Raw genomic sequence first — 22,856 nt, 5'->3', positions numbered from 1 at the left:
CAGATTAGGCCCTTTATATGTGAACATGTATTATACTTCAGTTGATTTATGAAAATGAGTTAATTAAGGCAGGGGCATTTTACAATCTACATTTAACTACTACTATACAACACATGTATTGGATATGCTTTGGTGTAAAATTTTGTGGACATTTTTGTTTTGACTTTCCCTAAAGTCTGAACTGAAAAAAGTAATATGTTGACAGCCCATGGTTTTAGCTCGTTGGCTAACACTGCTCGAATGACTCTTTATCACAGTACATTTGTAGACTTTATTAGCAATATTACATTAAGTGTATATGGTATCCCAAAATCTAGTGAGTCAGAATAATTATTTGAAGATACAGAATAAACAATGTGAACATTGTACTATTTTGAGGGAATTTTGCCTAATTCCCAATCCTTATGAGAGACAAGAACACATGTCTTTTTTAATGCATTCTAACTCGTAAAAAAAACTTACATAAAAGTCTGTTTATAATGGTATCTTTTATGGGAGCCATGAAGTCGTGACATCATTGCGTCCAACCATAAAACCCAATAAGAGTACTTCCAAAAAGCCCAGATAATCAATTTACATTTTGTGACCTGAATATTAACTAGGTATTAGTAATATTGTTATTAGAAGCGTTAACGTTAAGGATCTTTTTTTAGCGGCGGTAAGAGATAACTACCTTATGCTGCTGTATTGACATCATGAGCTGGTGAGCTGCTTTTATGCCTCTGAGCTTGTGAAAGTTAATTTAATTTAGATTATTTTCAGATTTTAGATTATTATAAATTTGACCTGCTCAGTGGCCTTGGGGACCTACTCAGTGGCCTTGTGGTTAGAGTGTCCACCCTGAGACTGGAAGGTAGTGAGTTCAAACCCCGGCCAAGTCATACCAAAGACCTCCCTGCTTAGCACTCAGCATCAAGGGTTGGAATTGGGGGTTGAATCACCAAATGATTCCCGAGCGCGGCCACCGCTGCTGCTCACTGCTCCCCTCACCTCCCAGGGGGTGAACATGGGGATGGGTTAAATGCAGAGGGTAATTTCACCACACCTAGTGTGTGTGTGACTATCGTTGGGACTTTAACTTTAACTTTTAAACGACGAGTCTGGGTTTGGAGGTTGCCAGGAGAACGGTACATTTTGGACTGCATTGTGCCGAGTGTGAAATTTGGTGGAGGAGGAATTATGGTGTGGGGTTTTTCAGGAGTTGGGCTTGGCTGCTTAGTTCCAGTGAAATAAACTTTGAATGCTCCACGATACCAAAACATTTTGGACAATTCCATGCTCCCAACCTTGTGGGAACAGTTTGGAGCGGGCCCCTTCCTATTCCAACATGACTGTGCACCAGTGCACAAAGCAAGGTCCATAAAGACATGGATGACAGAGTCTGGTACGGATGAACGTAACTGTCCTGCACAGAGTCCTAACCTGAACCAGATAGAACACCTTTGGAATGAATTAGAACAGAGACTGAGCGCCAGGCATTCTCGACCAACATCAGTGTGTGACCTCACCAATGCGCTTTTGGAAGAATGGTCAAACATTCCTATAAACACACTCCGCAACCTTGTGGACAGCCTTCCCAGAAGAGTTGAAGCTGTAATAGCTGCAAAAGGTGGACCGATATCATATTGAACCCTATGGGTTAGGAATGGGATGGCACTTCAAGTTCATATGTGAGTCAAGGCAGGTGGCCAAATACTTTTGGAAATATATTGTATTATTATGAATGTGCCTGCGACATTACTTATTTACTTACTGCGTGTATATATAACCTTGATGGAAGTGTGTGGATGTTTTTTAAACTTGTTTCGGCAGAATAGAGCGGTTTTCATTTTAGCTGACTTTTGCTAACATTTATTTACTAGTTAGAGCACTGTTTTTCAACCTTTTTTGAGCCAAGGCACATTTTTTGCGTTGAAAAAATCCGAAGGCACACCACCAGCAGAAATCTTTAAAAAACTAAACTCAGCTGACAGTAAAACGTTGTTGTCGCAATTGTTGGATATGACTTTAAACCATAACCAACCATGCATCAATATAGCTCTTGTCTCAAAGTAGGTGTACTGTCACGACCTGTCACATTCCGCCGTGACTTATTTTGAGTTTTTTGCTGTTTTCCTGTGTGTAGTGTTTTAGTTCTTGTCTTGCGCTCCTATTTTGGTGGCTTTTTATTTTTTATTTTTTTTATTTTCCTGTAGCGGTTTCATGTCTTCCTTTGAGCGATATTTCCTGCAATCTACCTTGTTTTAGCAATCAGTTGTTTTTATCCTTCTTTGTGGGGACATTGTTGATTGTCATGTCATGTTCGGATGAACATTGTGGACGCCATCTTTGCTCCACAGTAAGTCTTTGCTGTCGTCCAGCATTCTGATTTTGTTTACTTTGTAGCCAGTTCAGTTTTAGTTTCGTTCTGCATAACCTTCCCTAAGCTTCAATGCCTTTTCTTAGGGGCACTCACCTTTTGTTTAATTTTGGTTCAAGCATTAGACACCTTTTTACCTACACACTGCCTCCAGCTGTTACAAAGCAGTTAGCTACCGGTTGCCACCTACCGATATGGAAGAGTATTACACGGTTACTCTGCCGAGCTCTAGACAGCACCGACACCCAACAACAACACATAATTTGCAGACTATAATTACTGGTTTGCAAAAAATGGTGAAATTAGATAATCTCCCACGGTACACCAGACTGTATCTCGCCGTGGTTGAAAAACACTGAGTTAGAGTGCATAAAAAGACAACACGTGTTCTTCCATCCATCCATTTTCTACCGCTTGTCCCTTTGGGAGCCTATCTGAGCTGCATTCGGGCGGAAGGCTGGGTACACCCTGGACAAGTTCTTGTTATACACAATGATTGTGAATGATAGGCAACATTCCCAAAAAGTGCAGTTCCCTTTTAGTTAAGGTTAGTTCATGTTAACCGACTTTTAATCCAATCCAATCCAATCCACTTTATTTATATAGCACATTTAAACAACAAAAATGTTTCCAAAGTGCTGCACAACAATATATTCAAATATTATCCTTAGCTCCACCAATGACTGAATAAAAGAGTTTTAAGAGTGCTAATTAGTTGATGTGTATGTTTTTAAATGTTTAGCTTCAGTAGGCCACTGACAAAGAATCGTGCTTTTATCATCAAGTCTCCTCCTTCTTTCCTCCATTCCCCTCCCTCCGCTGCATCCATCCATTCGTCTCTCCTCTCCACTCACACACAAACCCCATTTTCGCATCGCCTCCTCCGGCACCATGACTAACGATTCTCCGGAGGAGGAGAGCCGAGGAAGGAGAATAACCCGGCCGAGCCGAGCGGACGACAATGTCACCATCCTGACATCATCCATGGATGTCTACAGAAGTCGCAGCCGAGCCAGCAGCAGCAACGACGCTGGCGCCAGCTTCACGTCCTCCGCGGATTTCAGCACCTCCTCCCTGGAACTGAGCATCCAGACGCGGATCTTTAAGATAATCGTTATCGGGGACTCCAACGTGGGGAAGACGTGTCTCACCTTCCGCTTCACCGGGGGGAGCTTTCCCGACCAGACAGAGGCTACCATCGGCGTGGACTTCAGGGAGAAGGCGGTGGAGATTGAAGGAGAGACGATCAAGGTAATGGGAGTGTGTGTGTGTGTGTGTGTGTGTGTGTGTGTGTGTGTGTGTGTGTGTGTGTGTGTGTGTGTGTGTGTGTGTGTGTGTGTGTGTGTGTGTGTGTGTGTGTGTGTGTGTGTGTGTGTGTGTGTGTGTGTGTGTGTGTGTGTGTGTGTGTGTGTGTGTGTGTGTGTGTGTGTGTGGATGATCCATTCTCCCACCCACATCGTTGTTTCTTCTTGATCTGCTCCCATTGGATGAGGCCTATATAGTCTTTCCTTTACCATCACTCACACCGTTAGCTAAAACATGCTGAAATCCTCCATAAAATGTGGACTTTAAGCCCCTTTATGTCTTTTTTTGCCAACAAGTGTTATTCTTATATTCGTTCCTATTTGCCTCAACCAACAATAATGACTGCATAACAACATAAGCAACATCTAGGGCAGTGGTTCTTAACCTGGGTTCGATCGAACCCTAGGGGTTCGGTGAGTCGGCCTCAGGGGTTCGGCGGAGGTCAAAACACACCCGACTCATCGTGTAAATACGAACTTCTCCCTATCGCCGTATTACGGATACGGCAACAGCTGACTGATTTGCTGGTGTGTCATTTGTTGTGAGTTTATGCACTGTGTTGGTTTTGTTGTTTGAACAAGGTGATATTCATGCACGATTCATTTTATGCACCAGTATAAAAAAAACAGGGTAACACTTTAGTATGGGGAACATATTCACCATTAATTAGTTGTTTGTTAACATGCAAATTAGTAACATATTGGCTCTTAACTAGTCATTATTAAGCACTTATTAATTCCTTATTCGGCATGGCCTTATTATAACCCTAACCCTCTAACCCTAACCAAATAACTCTAAATTAAGTCTTTATTTCTTAGAATATGTTCCACTTGTGTCCAAATAACTCTAAATTAAGTTTTTGTTACTTAGAATATGTTCACCTAGTGTCCAGATAACTCTAAATTAAGTCTTTATTACTTAGAATATGTTCCCCTACTGTCCAAATACATCTAAATTAAGTCTGTGTTACTTAGAATATGTTCCCCATACTAAAGTGTTACCAAAAACATATAACTTTGTCTTGAATTTGAAATTTTTTTATTTATTTTTTTCACTAAAGAAGGGTTCGGTGAATGCGCATATGAAACTGTTGGGGTTTGATACCTCCAACAAGGTTAAGAACCACTGATCTAGGACAATCCAATCCAATCCACTTTATTTGTGTAGCACATTTAAACAACAAAAATGTTTCCAAAGTGCTGCACAACAATATTAAAAACAATATTCAAATATTATCCTTAGCTCCACCAGTGACTGAATAAAAACAAACAATTAATAAATATAAAAACAATATACAAATAAATATGATTAAAAACGATTTTAAAGGGTAAAACCAATTAAAACAATAAATAGAAATCAAAATGTAAAAACACAGAGGACCACACAACTCACATAGTGTTAAAAGCCAGAGAATAAAAGTGGGTCTTAAGACGAGACTTAAATCACTTGTTTTTCAACCTTTTCTGAGCCAAGGCACATTTTTTTCACTGAAAGGCAAAGGCAAACCCCGAGCAGAAAACATAAAAAAATTAGACTCAGTTATTGACAATAAAAAGTTGTTCTCGCAATTGTTGGATATGAATTCCCTCCGGGTACTCCGGCTTCCTCCCACCTCCAAAGACATGCACCTGGGGATAGGTTGATTGGCAACACTAAATTGGCCCTAGTGTGTGAATGTGAGTGTAAATGTTGTCTGTCTATCTGTGTTGGCCCTGCGATGAGGTGGCGACTTGTCCAGGGTGTACCCCGCCTTCCGCCCAGATGCAGCTGAGATAGGCTCCAGCGCCCCCCGCGACCCCATTGGGAATAAGCGGTAGAAAATGGATGGATGGATGGAATTCAAACCATAACCAACCATGCATCACTATAGCTCTTGTCTCAAAGTAGATGTACTGTCACAACCTGTCACATCACGCCGTGACTTCTTTTGAGTTTTTCAGTGTTTTCCTGTGTGTAGTAGTGTTGTAACGATACCAATTTTTTGGTTCCGGTACTAAAATTATATTGATACTTTTCGGTACTTTTCTAAATAAAGGGGACCACAAAAGAATTGCATTATTGGCTTTATTTTACAAAAAATCTTAGGGTACATTAAACATATGTTTCTTATTGCAGTTAAGTCCTTAAATAAAATTGTGAACATACTAGACAACTTGTCTTTTAGTAATAAGTAAACAAACAAAATCTCCTAATTAGTCTGCTGACATATGCAGTAACATATTGTGTCGTTTATCATTCTATTATTTTGTCAACATTATTAAGGACAAGTGGTACAAAATTTATTATTAATATAATTATTAATACATGTTTATTTACTGTTAATACCTGCTTACTTTCTCTTTTAACATGTTCTGTCCACACTTCTCTTAAAATGTAATAATCACTTATTCTTCTGTTGTTTGATACTTTACATTAGTTTTGGATGATACCACAAATTTGTTATCGGGTCTAACACGAGTCTAAATTGGATGCCAAAGTGTACCAACATGTCAGATTTCATCCTCGTCCTTCTACTGCAGGTCAGAGGCAAGATTTCTGATCTATAATAAACTTTCATGAGCAAAGGAAGCAGTTTACCACTCGATGATGTAAACATGTAAACACACGCTAGTGATCACGGTTTGTCTGCGTTAGTGCTTACAGTAACACTATCACTAATACTTGGTTAGTATTCCGGTCACAAAATGTAAATTAGTATTGGTGGCACTTTGTGGATGGTTTTTTATTGGGTTTTATGGGCGGAATGGAGGACCTCCCGTTTGCTCCGCTATAAGTGGACTTTTATTTACGTTTATTTACGAGTAAGAACGCATAAAAAAAATATATCTATGTTATGTCTTTCATAATGATTGTGAACAATAGGCAAAATTCCCCCCAAAAAGTGCAGTTTCCCTTTAAGGAAATATTTTTGATATACACTGCAAAAAAGAGCTGACAAAATATAAGATGAAAGACTAGATTTTAGGGAAACAAATTCTAAAAACTAGTGAAATTATCTGTCTGTGCAGATAGTTAATTTTACTTGATAAGGGATCCTAAATTAAGATTTCTATATCTTGACATTCAAGCTAGAAATCAGTATTTTATTCTGAAAACAAGCATTATTCAACTTGCAATTCTTAAATTAAGCATCCCTCAGGTGTTGCAGAATCTTAAAAAAAAGATTTTCTGTGTGGGGAAAACCAAAATATCTTATTTGAGTAGTTATTTTCTCAATTTTAACATTTTTAAACTGGAATAGACTACATACAATCATTCATGATAAAATTAAGAGTGTGCTTTAAAGTTATTGACTAAAAATAAGTAAATGGCTCTTAAAACTAGGAAATATCGAGAATTTACATTTTAAATCTTGGCAAGTGGCAAATAATTAGCGGTGTAGTTCAAGCGTATTATCATGATACTGTGTGATCTTTTTGGATGATTAAGTTAACTATAGGACACATAAATGTACTCAATATTGAACATGCAGAAGCCATGGTTATGGTTATTAATATGTTTATAGAGTTGGTTTATTTTGAAGAAGTATATACACTATGATACATCCAATTATATCTCATTACAGCATGTCCGAAAATAAGTGTGAGGAAGCATATCTTATTTAATCTTACCGTTCTTTGTATCATAGCCATTTCTAACATGTTTGTACTCAATCTGTAACACAACAGTGAATAAATACCTTAAATAGATAAATATATGGACAAATGAGTAAGTTAATAATTATTTATTTCATAAATAGAAACAAACTCTATTTGACTGCAATTTCTTGAGCCCTAAATGCCATTTTTGTTGATAATAGTCAAAACAAATGGCAACCTCTGTCAAAAAGTATCCTGCGCTTAATATCAAACCGAACACTTATTCAACTTTCGTCCCAGTATCACGTTGTAAGATTTAGTTATACTGCTTGTTAAAAGCCGTACGTACATTCCCATTCAATTTTCTGTATGATGATGTCCGAATGCAGCTGAGATAGGCTCCAGCACCCCCCGTGACCCCAAACAGGACAAGCGGTAGGAAATGGATGGATGGATTATGTTACGGCACTTTGTTGTCCACTATGCCTCCCCCATACGCAGCTGGCCAGCAACTGTGCATGCAACAAAGCCACACATGTGCATAATATGCTCCCCTCCCCCTTTTCATTCTCAGCTGACCACCCTATCTTGTCTGTAACCTCCAGATAGCTCTAAATGCTGACTCATCAAACACACTCACTGCTCGATTAAGTCAGCTTGTCTGAATCATTGGAAAAGTATAGGATGGATGTACAGGGTAATTAAAATATCTTGTAATCATACATGTAGTTTACCCATCCTTTAGGTTTTTCTGCAAATTAAATATTTATACTTTAATGACATAAAGTAGAGCCAAAAGTGGTTATAGGATATGCTGAGCTAAACACATTATACAGTAGATGAAACCAACAGCTCAAAAAAAGGGTGTAACAGTATGCCATAATCACAGTATGGTTGGGTTGGTTTTAATGTCACAGTCCAGTCAAAGATACAAATAAGAATACATGTTAGATGCTGCATACGGTAGAATACAAAAAGCAACATATTAAGAATAGATTTAGCATAGTGAGAAGACCCACAAGAACAATCATGACTATTAGTCACTAACTGACTAGGTGGAATTCTGTTTATTAAACAACGGTTGTTTTTCTCATTTTTAAGTTAAAGTTCCAATGATTGTCACACACTCACTGGGTGTGGTGAAATTTGACCTCTGCATTTGACCAATCCCCTTGTTCACCCCCTGGGAGGGGAGGGGAGCAGTGAGCAGCAGTGTGGGCCGCGCTCTGGAATCATTTGGTGATTCAACCCCCAATTCTAACCCTTGATGCTGAGTGCCAAGCAGGGAGGTAATGGGTCCCATTTTTTGTAGTCTTTGGTAGTCTCAGTTCGGACACTCTAACCACAAGGCCGACAGGCATGGCAAACAAACATTATAAACAACAGAATCCTATTCCCTCTTTCAATTTGTTGATAATTAGTCCAATGGTCCTATAAAAACCAGTCATCATTGTAATTTTCATGAATTTTATTCTCTGCCAGATCATTGTCCTCGACATCCCATACTTTAGTGATGTTCAACAAAGTACGAGCTTTGATGTATTCATCCTTTTAAAATAAGAAGCCTAAACTGTGCCTTTCAAATGATAATATGGGATAAATGACCAGTGTTTTTATTCTAACAGCCCTGCGCTGAGTGCCATGAGATATCCCTTGTGACATACAAAGCACCTGTCTTGTTCAGAGAGAGGAATAACAATCACTTTCTCTTTGTGTCATGATGAATCCCTGAAGCCATACACATGCAGTTCCTATTTAGTTTGATCAGCTTTTAAGGAAGATTTACAAAGGCAAAAGTTCCCGCATTTACAAAATTGGCGTTTAAGAAGTTGCAGCTTCCGCCCTCTCCTCTGCCCCCAGACTCATGCCGGCAACCCCGAGAGGGACAAGCGGTAGAAAATAGATGGAGGGATGGATATATAAAATGAATTACTAATCTTAGTAGTGGCAGTACTTGACATCACAAAAGTGAGTTCACGCCTCACATTTCTGCCAATGGATTGTACGGTATACTGGTACTAATAAAGTACAGCGATACTAATGAATTCAAAAAGGTACTAAACTGCCTTTTGAAAATTACCAGTACTTTTTTTTCATGGACATGATGGCTCGCCATGATGACATTGCTAGTAATATGAGCTGAGGTGCATGTGAGTCAACACAAGCACAGCACTTACAAGTGAAACAGCAAAGAGACAGAAGAGGTAGAATGGGTGTATTTTGGTTTCAAAACTAACGATGAAGGTGAAGCTATAAACACTGAGGCACCAGCTGGTGGCTAAGGTCCCTCCTCTTACATCCCAAGTAATGGAAGCTGGGACAGATTTCCAGTGTTGTCTTATTTTATTTCACAGAAATGCAGCATTCCACTCCATCAAACTCAATCCCAGTGTCTCTTCTTTTCAGGGCAACTTTGGAACAAACTTTCACCCCCACAACACACGTCACTTCCCATCCTCGACCCGAAAGTCCCACTCCTCAGTCTAAGCCATTGGCTAGAACTTGGTAGGCAGCTGCTACACTCTGTAGTGTTTAAGCTACTTCTAAATCACTAATTCTCGCCTCCACGGCGACAAATAAACCATGCTTCTTAAAAGTAACATCCATGCAGGACAAGGAATAGCTAAACGTGCTTCACAACACACCGTAGAAGGATACAATAGCTATCTGCTAACAGCAAACTAGCGCTCATGAATGTAAACAAATGGGTGGATCTATAAAAATATCGACTGTAACGATACCAAGTACAAGAGTCATAGGGGTGTGGGAAAAAATCGATTTGAATTCGAATCGCGATTCTCACGTTGTGCGATTCAGAATCGATTCTCATTTTTTAAAAATGTTTTTTTTGTTGTTGTTTTTTTATTAATCAATCCAACAAAACAATACACAACAATACCATAACAATGCAATCCAATTCCAAAACCAAACCCAACCCAGCAACACTCAGAACTGCAATAAACAGAGCAATTGAGAGGAGACACAAATACGACACAGAACAAACCAAAAGTAATGAAACAAAAATGTATATTATCAACAACAGTATCAATATTAGTTACAATTTCAACATAGCAGTGATTAAAAATCCCTCATTGACATTATCATTAGACATTTATAAAAAAATTAAAAAAAGAACAATAGTGTCACAGTGGCTTACACTTGCATCATATCTCATAAGCTTGACAACACACTGTGTCCAATATTTTCACAAAGATAAAATAAGTCATATTTTTGGTTCATTTAATAGTTAAAACAAATGTACATTATTGCAATCAGTTGATAAAACATTGTCCTTTACAATTATAAAAGCTTTTTACAAAAATCTACTACTCTGCTTGCATGTCAGCAGACTGGGGTAGATTCTGTTGAAATCCTATGTATGGAATGAATATGGAATCGTTTTGAATCGGGGAAAAATCGTTTTTGAATCGAGGATCGTGTTGAATTGAAAAAAAAATCGATTTTGAATCGAATCGTGACCCCAAGAATCTATATTGAATCAAATCGTGGGACACCCAAAGATTCACAGCCCTAAAGAGTCGTATATTGTTGATACTACAATAATTACATCAATATTTTTTATCATCACAAAATCTTGAGTCATTTTGTTATTGTTTGTTAACTCAGGAAATACGTCCTTGGACGCAGGAGGACTTTAATTATGACCAATGTATGACCATGTAACTACTTAGTATTGATTCAATACCCAAATCTGTAGTGTCACCCAAAACTTATATAAAGGGTCACATAACAGAAGAAGGAGTGCTTGTTACATTTTAACAGAAGTGCAGATAGAACGTGTTGAAACAGAAAGTAACCAGATATCAACAGTAAATGAACTGGTAGATTAATAATCCATCCATTTGTCAGCAGCTAAATTAGGAGCCTTTGTAACACATTTGCTTACTTACCACTAAAATATAAGATGTTTAGTAAGTTCACAAAGTTATTTAATGCCAAAATTGTTCTTTGGTTGCAATAAGGAACATTTGTTTAATGTATCATAAGATTTTCTGTTAAAATTAGGTCAACAATGACATTGTTAGTGGTCCCCTATATATTTAAAAAAGTATCTATAAGTATTGAAAAGTAGCTAAATACATATTGGTACCAGTACTAATACCAAAATGTTGGTATCAGGACACCCCTAATTTTATTATATATTTTCACGAGACAAAACTGAAAAAGTTACACTTTAATACAATGTAATGAAGTCAGCGTACAGCTTGAATGACAGGGCACATGTATGTGTGTCCCCTCAAAGTAACACAAAGTCATGAATGAAACCACTGGCAACAAAACTGAGTACATCCTTATGTGAAAAAAAACAACATTTGCAGAAATGTTAGGAATGTTTCACTTTTGTGAGGTACTGTCTAATAGGGGTTCTTAAACTTTTTGACCTGGGGGCCCAACTTTTCCACTATAGAGGGGCACAGGGCCACTCAAATATTAACACTGAATTAGTAATCTTACTCTTGTTTTTAATTGTACTCAATACATTTTTTCTAACCTACTTACAGTTTACCAGGATAAACCTTTGTTAAATGATATGAACACATGTGTTAATTACAAATAAATAAATACTAATCAAATATACTTAAAAAAAAGGGACTCATAAAAACGGAAGATTTTTTTTACATACAATTAAACAGTGCTAAAAAAAATGCATTCCAACCAAATGAATAATAATATGTATGTTTCTTAAATAAAATTGGAGTGCAAATGAAAATACAGCTTCACTACTTTAGTCATAATTTTTGCGCTTAAGAAACTTCTCTATGACTTTGGCTCCAGGCTTCTTCTGTTTGTTTGATATCGTTGTTACTGCTACAAGTGGTGGAAAAGTGTATTATAACCGAGTACTGCTGCGGCCCATACGGATGACAGCTGTTAAACAGATATTTGTTGGCAGTGCCATATGGGGCGCTCGCGGCCCAACAATGAACTCAGGCCCTATGGTTAAGAAACACTGCTTATAGTATATACAGTATAGTGATTAAACCAGGGATTCATAATCAGTTTCCTCTGTGCAAATGTTTACACTGTAGGTATCTTCCGTGTTGATCATAAAAGGAATGCCGTCAAATGCTGCACCTTGTTAAAGGGCTTCATAGAAACATACTTAAGTGATGTGTGACAGTTACTCTATAAATTAATGTGATTGATGTGTTTTATGTTTGGGTTTGGTCATCCAAAGAGCTATACTACGTAGATAATTAAATTTGGGTGGAGCAAGCATTGTAAGGTTCCTCTGTCGCAGAGTTTTTTTGTGGCCAGAATTGGGAGCATTGATTTGAAACCCATTCACAATTTGTGGTTGTAACATTACATGAAACAGTTTTGTATGAACTTATATTGCAATTGCAATGTTTTCATTAACAACATAGATGGCATGGATAAAGTATTTTAAGGAATTGAGGCAGGGCTGTTGGAATACAATGAATGTGGTGGTAACAAAGGATGATTTGTACTGAACTGCTATAAATCTTTTTCCACTTATTGGATAGCTACTCCTCTGTTTCGACATGCACAAAAAAAAAGCAGAATCCGAAAGATTTGTAACTTCAGCCGGGATGTCTCTAGGCAAGGGCACTTTCCGAAAATCTTCCACAGTATCCGGAAGAGTTGGCAAGACTGAACATGTGTCTGAGAAGCAAGTATTTCCCAGCATGCCTTGTTGCCGTAACAATTATCACTTTTGGCTGTGTTTTCATGCATTTTAGATTTATTATTTTGGACATACAGGGTTTAGTCATAAAAGTTGTGTCATTTTTAGTCGTGTACAATTTAATTCTTAGGGCATTCAATCGATCACAACTGGACTGTTTGGTTTGTCTTGGAAGACGTTTCGCCGCTCATCCGAGTAGGTTTCATCAGGGACTTAGATAGTCTATGAGCACGAACTGATGAAGTCTACTCAGATGAGCAGCGAAACGTCTTCTAAGACAAACCAAACAGTCCAGTTGCGATCGATTGAACGCCCTGAGATGACAATGACCTGGATGAATGAGAACATTAATAGACACGTACAATTGAATTATTGCTACTTCTGGTAGTAATGTTATACTCTCCGTAAGAATGGTTAGTGCAATGCATCCTATTAATGGCACTGTGACCACTGGAGTCAAATGTAATATATTGGATACAAGATAGTGTTGATGACAAAGGCATGGAGGTTTAATTATTTGATGATATTCGCCCAGGGGGGGATAACATGTGTGCTCCATAAAATTCAATTATATTTAAAATATAATCTTTAATGTTGACATGGTTTTAATGACCTGAGATTTTGTTTTGTGTAATAACCTCTTTGAGTTGCTACTAGTTATTTTGTTTGCCAGAGCTGAGACAACCAGGATCATCAGTCAAATTGTTACAACATATTATAGATAAATATTTTGTGCACTACACAAACATTGATCTAATGTTTAAAAAATATATTTAACACACATACCTTTCCTGTCGTAATTGATGTAAATTGACTCCCGCAAACATGACCCACATGTTCTGGTCCTGTCCCTGTCTGAAAGCCTACTGGACTAATATTTTTAAACATCTTGCAGATGCACTAAATTTGAAGTTGACGCCTTTGCAGAATTGGCTATTTTTGGAATATTACCAAACTCCCCAAAAATTAAGCAGACTTTAAGGATAGTATTGCCTTTACATCCTTACTAGCTCGTAGAAGGATTTTGTTGGAGTGGAAATCACAGTTTGCCGCAGGCCTCCCTGTGGTTTAAGGACCTCAAGTTTTACTTAGATCTTGGATACAATTAAATATAATCTGAGGGGTACACCAAAACAACTTGACTTCTCCAGGGGCTGTATGATTAGGGTTAATCCATACTGAATTAAAGACATTATAGGACAAATGTGACACTCACTGTTGACAATTAACCTTTTTACTACACAGCAATTTTCTTTGTTTTGTTTTGAGTCAGTGACAGTGACACTTCTCTGTATGTTTCTTTCTTTTTTTTCCTTTTAGTTACCGGTAGTTTGTTTAATTTTCAATCTGCTTGTGGTGAAGAGGAAGGCAGTACCTTGCCACCCACTGTGATTGATCTGTGACAAGAAAATCTAGGTACCGGGAAGGGGTGGAAAGGGTATTTTTAGGGGGGGAGAGTTTTCTATTTATTTATTTACTTTTTTACTTTTTTTGGGGGGGGGGGGGTTCGAGGGGAAAAAGAGTGTCTGTTTCTCATTACCTGTATTCTTTTTTCCCAATCAAATGAATATATGAACATTAAAAAAACACATACCTTTCTCTTCTGCAGGTACAAGTATGGGACACGGCAGGCCAGGAGCGATTTCGAAAATCTATGGTGGAACACTACTACCGGAATGTCCATGCAGTAGTATTTGTTTATGATGTCACCAAAATGGCTTCTTTCCGCAACCTGCAAACATGGATAGAGGTGAGTGCATCAACTAACTAAGACAATGTGCGCATGTTCTTTTTGGCACATCAAGTACTATCATCGTCATCATCGTTTTAATTTCTAGTGTCTTCACCATCTCTCGGACGAGGTTGTGTAGTGACATTTAAATGTTAGCTCCACTCAGTGTGGACACGCCACTGATTTAAGATGTTATGACAGTTGTATTTATTCAGGACAGTGCACATTAAGAAACAAGTCAGTTTATAGCATAGTTACTGATTTAAATCTGTAGTCTCTCAAACAGTACGAGAAACTCTAAAGTTTGTGGACGACCGCTCTACCATTTGAGTCACGCCGCCCCAATTTTGGAACTGCTTGGTATGAGGTATAGTGGGGAAAAAAGGTTTATACCTCGGGCTCCAGTCAGACAGCTCAGCGCACACTACCTAGAAATTAGTACTTATAATAAATTAGCATTGATAATTCAATAATTTTTAATCAAATACACCAAACTTCATGAACGTTAATTGGTGTATTTGTACAGCTGGTACAAGATCAATTCCCACTCAATTCCAATCAACTTGCAATTGATGTGGTGATCAGTTAGGAAAATGGATAGATCAATGGATGCAAATTAATGACGGAGGAGCAGGGGGCATCTAAACATACATCACTTATAACATTGTATCATGGGACTTAAAATGAGCGTGAGAGATTATTTTTTTATAGGGTATATACAAGGATTAATCCTATTTATTTTGAATACTTGACGTAAAAGGGCTGACGTAGCTCTTGCTGCCAAAATCCATTCTATTCTTAGCTTAAAAAATTGATAAATGAAGAATAGTTAGAGAAATATATATATATATATATATGTATATATATATATATATATATATATATATATATATATATATATATATATATATATATATATATATATATACATATATATATATATATATATATATATATATATATATATATATATATATATATATATATATATATATATATATATATATATATATATATATATATACTACCGTTCAAAAGTTTGGGGTCACCCAAACAATTTTGTGGAATAGCCTTCATTTCTAAGAACAAGAATAGACTGTCGAGTTTCAGATGAAAGTTCTCTTTTTCTGGCCATTTTGAGCGTTTAATTGACCCCACAAATGTGATGCTCCAGAAACTCAATCTGCTCAAAGGAAGGTCAGTTTTGTAGCTTCTGTAACGAGCTAAACTGTTTTCAGATGTGTGAACATGATTGCACAAGGGTTTTCTAATCATCAATTAGCCTTCTGAGCCAATGAGCAAACACATTGTACCATTAGAACCCTGGAGTGATAGTTGCTGGAAATGGGCCTCTATACACCTATGTAGATATTGCACCAAAAACCAGACATTTGCAGCTAGAATAGTCATTTACCACATTAGCAATGTATAGAGTGTATTTCTTTAAAGTTAAGACTAGTTTAAAGTTATCTTCATTGAAAAGTACAGTGCTTTTCCTTCAAAATTAAGGACATTTCAATGTGACCCCAAACTTTTGAACGGTAGTGTATATATACAAATTATACATATATATATAGCAAGGGAGGTTAGGGGAAGTGATTGGTTATAACATCTGACTCACAGCAATCCCAGGCTTGTCCCTGACAGTTTGGTCATGTTTTAGTTTTTCCTCTCAGTCTGTCTTTATTTCCTGTCAGTGCTCTTATTTTGTCTTTATTTCCTGCTTGTATCCCTGAGTGCTCTTTCCCCTCAGCTGTGGCTAATTGGCACCTGGCCACACCTGGTGTCAATCAGCCAGCTACTATTTAGTCCTGCTTTGCCCTCCAGTCAGGGCAGGAGTATTGATTGTCGTTCAAGCTGATGATTGTCAATGTCATTAATACTTATTGTTGTAGCTGTGTCTACTTCTGTTCACTCTGCTCATGTCATAGTTCCTTCGTGTCACAGTAAGTGTTTTTGTTTCTTGTCCACAGTTAGCCTTTGTGCTAGTTTTTGTTCATAGCCAAGTTTGTTCTCCGCCTAGTGCGCGCCTTTTGTTTGTACCCTTTTGTTTGTTCTTGTTTTAGTGTTAAATTAAATCATGTTTTCCTGCACCAAGACTGCCGTCTCTGCATCTTGGGGTTCGTCACCTACACCCTGTGACAGAATACTCCAGCCTCCTAACACGAATCCCGCAGAGACTTCGATGGCGGAGAGGCTTGACAGGATTCTTGGGATAATGGCTAAATTAAAGAAAAGTTTGGCCGCTTTTCAAGCCCTCTCCCACCCACCCCTGTCGTCTGTGGGCCTATCTGGGGATGTCTGGGATCCGTCCCTTGAGGGGGGGGCTATAAGTAGCTGTGCAGCTGAGGAGGCACAGCTACTCCTCACACAAGTGGGTCTGCAACAGACGCCACCATGCAGTCCGGTGAGCCGGCAGACGCCACCATGCAGTCCGGTGAGCCGGCAGACGCCACCATGCAGTCCGGTGAGCCGGCAGACGCCACCATGCAGTACGGTGAGCCGGCAGACGCCACCATGCAGTACGGTGAGCCGGCAGACGCCACCATGCAGTACGGTGGGCCGGCAGACGCCACCATCATCTCCGGTGGGTCTGCAACCTACGGCGCCATCATCTCCGGTGGGTCTGCAACCTACGGCGCCTTCATCTCCGGTGGGCCGGCAGACGCCACCATCATCTCCGGTGGGTCTGCAACAGACGGCGCCACCATCCTCTCCGGTGGACCAGCAGGGGTCGCCACCACCCTCTCCGGTGGGCCAGCAGGGGTCGCCACCACCCTCTCCGGTGGTCCAGCAGGGGTCGCCACCACCCTCTCCGGTGGTCCAGCAGGGGTCGCCACCACCCTCTCCGGTGGTCCAGCAGGGGTCGCCACCACCCCCTCCGGTGGGCCAGCAGAGGGCTCCACCATACTCTTGTCGGCCACGGATGTGGTCGTTTCACGGGCGACCGCCTCGCCAATTGCGGCGGTGTTCAACTCGCCGTCGCCACCTGACTCTTCCCCGCTGGTTACGGGGACACCTGGCCTGGCGGCCCACTGCCTTGTCCTCCCTCCACCCTCCCGTGACTTTGGACTGTTTTTTGGGGGGGTTGCTAGAACGTCTGGTATCCGTTATCGGAAGGGGGGCTACTGTCAGGCTTGTCCCTGACAGTTTGGTCATGTTTTAGTTTTTCCTCTGAGTCTGTCTTTATTTCCTGCTTGTATCCCAGAGTGCTCTTTCCCCTCAGCCACCTGGCCACACCTGGTGTCAATCAGCCAGCTACTATTTAGTCCTGCTTTGCCCTCCAGTCATGTCTGGAGTATTGATTGTCGTTCGAGCTGATGATTGTCAATGTCATTAATACTTATCGTTGTAGCTGTGTCTACTTCTGTTCACTCTGCTCATGTCAAAGTTCCTTCGTGTCACAGTAAGTGTTTTTGTTTCTTGTCCACAGTTAGCCTTTGTGCTAGTTTTTGTTCATAGCCAAGTTTGTTCTCCGCCTTGTGCGCGCCTATTGTTTGTACCCTTTTGTTTGTTCTTGTTTTAGTGTTAAATTAAATCATGTTTTCCTGCACCAAGCCTGCCGTCTCTGCATCTTGGGGTTCGTCACCTACACCCTGTGACAAGCAAAGGGTTTTGGATTAAAATCTCGAACCTAGAGGTTTCTGTTTGGAGTTTGTGTGTTTTGAAGTCAGTCATGTCTTGACTTGAAAGTGAATCCCCTTCTTTTCCTCTGGTGTAGAAATAAACTATTTTGTCTGTTACAGTTCTGTAAAGCTTAATCCATCCTTTTTTTTTTTGTTGATCGAATCAGTCACTTAAAGACACCTGGGATTTCTAATTTGTCAAACAATTGCATAAAATATCTCCTGTAATAAATATATTGAACATGTTTTTGTTTTACTGAATCAAATGTGCTCTCTTTTATTACAGGAGTGTAATGGTCATAGAGTATCTGCATCAGTACCTAGAGTCCTAGTGGGGAACAAGTGTGACCTAGTGGAACAAATACAGGTCAGTAGACTAAAGCGGCACACAAGGTGTAATGCATCATAGTTGGTCATAATAATCAAACTAATTCACAGGTGCCCTCCAACACGGCATTGAAGTTTGCAGATTCCCACAACATGCTACTGTTTGAGACATCTGCAAAGGACCCAAGGGAGAGTCAGAATGTGGACTCAATCTTCATGTCACTGGCCTGCCGCCTTAAGGCCCAAAAGTCTCTACTCTACAGAGATGTAGAGAGAGAGGACGGGAGAGTGCGGCTCACGCAAGAGACTGAGACAAAAAGTAACTGTCTTTGTTGAAGGAAAAAGGGAATTGGTAGGAGGAATGGAAGAGAATACTGTACAGAATAATAACTGGGCATGTCTAGGAAGGGGAGGAGAAGGATAATGGGGGAAACAGTGCAAGGGATGATTACAACTGAAACTGGAAGTGAGGAAACTGGTTATGGATGTAGTCATTATCATGAGGAAATTGGATAAAAGACGAGGTTTGAATGAAAGCTACCGTAGATGTAAGTAACAGAAGTCTGATTTTGCTTACCTATGTATGTACAGTATAGGCCTTGGTATAATTTATGCACACAGGATAATACACTGGCAACATATTGGTAATTTATAACAATGGTCTTAAACCCCAAGTGTTTTAACCACAAAGGGTAATTTATTTTGACCAGTATTTCCACTGTTCTACTGTCCACTGTTATATACTCCTGCCTTAAAAATGCACATCTTATCATTTTTAGTGACCGAATCTAGGGAGAGTAGCATAGAAATTTCAGTATACTGACTTGCCTAAAATCACTGTGAACTCACTACATAGGAAACAAGTACATACCTAGGACACAGTACAGTACATATCTATACCACCCTGTGAACAACGACAACCAGAAAGAAACCATCTCTATATTGTCAGACAAGGAGTCAGTTATTAATTATGTTGGTAATTTTGATGCATTGTAGACAGGGTCGATGCAGTCTTATGTTTTGTAACAAATTGTGATGTAAACATATCCTTCCAGCTCTATCCCCCTGACATAGTGGCTTCTCCAGTTTTGCCTTGTATACTATAACAAAGCCCCTCAATGTCAGCCATATGAAATCCATATTCTGTACTAACGTTTGTTTATGAACTGTTTTACTTGTGGAACTGTGGCCGCTGTAGACAAGGTTATGGGAATTTTGTCATGCATAATACAAAATACAAGTCATACACTTTACACTGAAATCACTCCCACAGGAAGTTGTGGGTAAAGGGAACACAAGTCACTGTTGCTGGCTGACAAGCTAATCCGTAAATCTGACTGTGCCTAGCATACCCTAATGAGGCCCATTAACTGTCCATACTGAAGCCTACTTTTGAGCAGTGCTATGGAATGCATAGAGAGAAAGCAGCTGAGAGAGCATTTGTGTCAGCCCTCCCAGCTGACAGCCTGATGGCCTCAATCATTTCTTACATTTGTATACACGAGAGAGGCATTTGTAGAGAACTTATTGCTGCCTCTATTCTTTTAAACTCACATCTGCAAAATCACTGGCTATGTGGTTTATGAATACAAAACTGAAGCAAAATGGCTGTGAAAATAAGTTTTTTGTGGTAATGCTTTATTTATTATTGTTTTATAATGCTTATAGAGTACAGATTCAGGAATTCATTGTAAAAGTAAATCTGACTTAGTGAGGAGTTAAGTCCAAGGAATCCAGAGCATAACTTAAGAACTTTTTCAGAATTGTTATTATTTTTCAAATTAATAATGTATGAATGGATGATAGAAGTGTGTCATGTAATTAAACATATTCATTACGTACGACCTGGTTTCTTTATTTGCTGCTGAAGTGAAAGACAGATAAATGCTCTTTGTAATCGTTTACTGCAATTAAATTAACCTAAGCTGGATAAAGAATTACACTTTACCTGGTTTAAAAAGGATAATTTGTCCAAATGAATAAATCCACTGTGAGGAAATTGTTGTTTTTCCTTGCAACACTGTAAAACTGACACACACACACAGTTATTCAGACAGTGGGTAGACGATAACATCTTCTATGTCTTCCTTAGAAGCAGCCTATTGTTGTTGGTCTATATCAATACTAAGAACCTGACCACACAGGCAAGACAGTATAAAACAGTGTGGAGAGTGAAGAAGAGTGTGAGCCACCATTCAAAAGATAAATCCACAACTAGAAGCATCGTTAAAAAAAATGCAGGGCCAGGCACATGACAGAAATGATCAACTGCAGCCATGCACAGAGGAGCCAAAACCAAGGGCGAAACACACAGCAACTGTTCCTCTGCATTAAAGGTGAACTGCATTTTTTTTGGAATTTTGCCTATCATTCACAATCATTATGAAAGACATGACGACGGATGTTTTGTTTTTGGTTTTTTTAATGCATTCTAAATAGTAAATACATGTGATCAAAAGTTCGCTGACAATGGAGCCACCCTAATCTGCCAATAAAGCCCTTAAAAAACATCCAAACACCTCCTCTAAGGTTGTATATACATGATGTAAGTATATATATATATATGTAATATAGTAACAGGCACATTTATAATAACGGTTCTTATTTACGTATTTTGTACATTTTAAACATACAGGGCGCATTAATTTCAAAAACGCATCACAACATTCGCTTTTTTTTTAACTACATCACTGATTACTTTATGAGAGCCAAGAAACATCCATATGAGTTGGGAAATTGTGTTAGATGTAAATATAAACGGAATACAATGATTTGCAAATCCTTGTCAACCCATATTCAGTTGAATATGCTACAAAGACAACATATTTGATGTTCAAACTGATAAACTTTTTTTTTTTGCAAATAATCATTAACTTTAGAATTTGATGCCAGCAACACGTGACAAAGAAGTTGGGAAAGGTGGCAATAAATACTGATAAAGTTGAGGAATGCTCATCAAACACTTATTTGGAACATCCCACAGGTGAACAGGCAAATTGGGAACAGGGGGGTGCCATGATTGGGTATAAAAGTAGATTCCATGAAATGCTCATTCACAAACAAGGATGGGGCGAGGGTCACCACTTTGTCAGCAAATGCGTGAGCAAATTGTTGAACAGTTTAGGAAAAAACTTTCTCAACCAGCTATTGCAAGGAATTTAGGGATTTCACCATCTACGGTCAGTAATATCATCAAAGGGTTCAGAGAATCTGGAGAAATCACTGCACGTAAGCAACTAAGCCCGTGACCTTCGATCCCTCAGGCTGTACTGCATCAACAAGCAACATCAGTGTGTAAAGGATATCACCACATGGGCTCAGGAACACTTCAGAAACCCACTGTCAGTAACTACAGTTGGTCGCTACATCTGTAAGTGCAAGTTAAAACTCTCCTATGCAAGGCAAAAACCGTTTATCAACAACACCCAGAAACGCCGTCGACTTTGCTGGGCCTGAGCTCATCTAAGATGGACTGATACAAAGTGGAAAAGTGTTGTGTGGTCTGACGAGTCCACATTTCAAATTGTTTTTGGAAACTGTGGACGTCGTGTCCTCCGGACCAAAGAGGAAAAGAACCATCCGGATTGTTATAGGCGCAAAGTTGAAAAGCCAGCATCTGTGATGGTATGGGGGTGTATTAGTGCCCAAGACATGGGTAACTTACACATCTGTGAAGGCGCCATTAATGCTGAAATGTACATACAGGTTTTGGAGCAACATAAGTTGCCATCCAAGCAACGTTACCATGGACGCCCCTGCTTATTTCAGCAAGACAATGCCAAGCCACGTGTTACGTCAACGTGGCTTCATAGTAAAAGAGTGCGGGTACTACACTGGCCTGCCTGTAGTCCAGACCTGTCTCCCATTGAAAATGTTTGGCACATTATGAAGCGTAAAATACCACAACAGAGACCCCCGGACTGTTGAACAACTTAAGCTGTACATCAAGCAAGAATGGGAAAGAATTCCTCCTGAGAAGCTTAAAAAATGTGTCTCCTCAGTTCCCAAAACGTTTACTGAGTGTTGTTAAAAGAAAAGGCCATGTAACACAGTGGTGAACATGCCCTTTCCCAACTACTTTGGCACGTGTTGCAGCCATGAAATTCTAAGTTAATTATTATTTGCAAAAAAAAAAAAAAAAGTTTATGAGTTTGAACATCAAATATCTTGTCTTTGTAGTGCATTCAATTGAATATGGGTTGAAAAAGATTTGCAAATCATTGTATTCCGTTTATATTTACATCTAACACAATTTCCC

At 39.1% G+C, this 22,856-nt stretch overlaps 1 protein-coding gene across 1 annotated transcript; it reads left to right on the top strand.

Annotated features, from left to right (window-relative positions):
- Positions 1-3,055: 3,055 nt before the first annotated feature.
- Positions 3,056-21,150, top strand: rab33a (RAB33A, member RAS oncogene family). The gene is made up of 4 exons (XM_062043700.1): positions 3,056-3,610; positions 14,523-14,663; positions 18,558-18,638; positions 18,710-21,150. Exons 1-4 carry the CDS (start codon positions 3,251-3,253, stop codon positions 18,932-18,934), a joined length of 807 nt encoding a protein of 268 aa, XP_061899684.1. The 5' UTR covers positions 3,056-3,250; the 3' UTR covers positions 18,935-21,150.
- Positions 21,151-22,856: the final 1,706 nt, after the last annotated feature.

Source organism: Entelurus aequoreus, linkage group LG04 (genome assembly GCF_033978785.1).
Source record: "Entelurus aequoreus isolate RoL-2023_Sb linkage group LG04, RoL_Eaeq_v1.1, whole genome shotgun sequence".
Lineage (NCBI taxonomy): Eukaryota > Metazoa > Chordata > Actinopteri > Syngnathiformes > Syngnathidae > Entelurus > Entelurus aequoreus.
The sequence above is the reverse complement of the archived record's forward strand: the minus strand, read 5'-3'. Positions and strand labels throughout refer to the sequence as shown.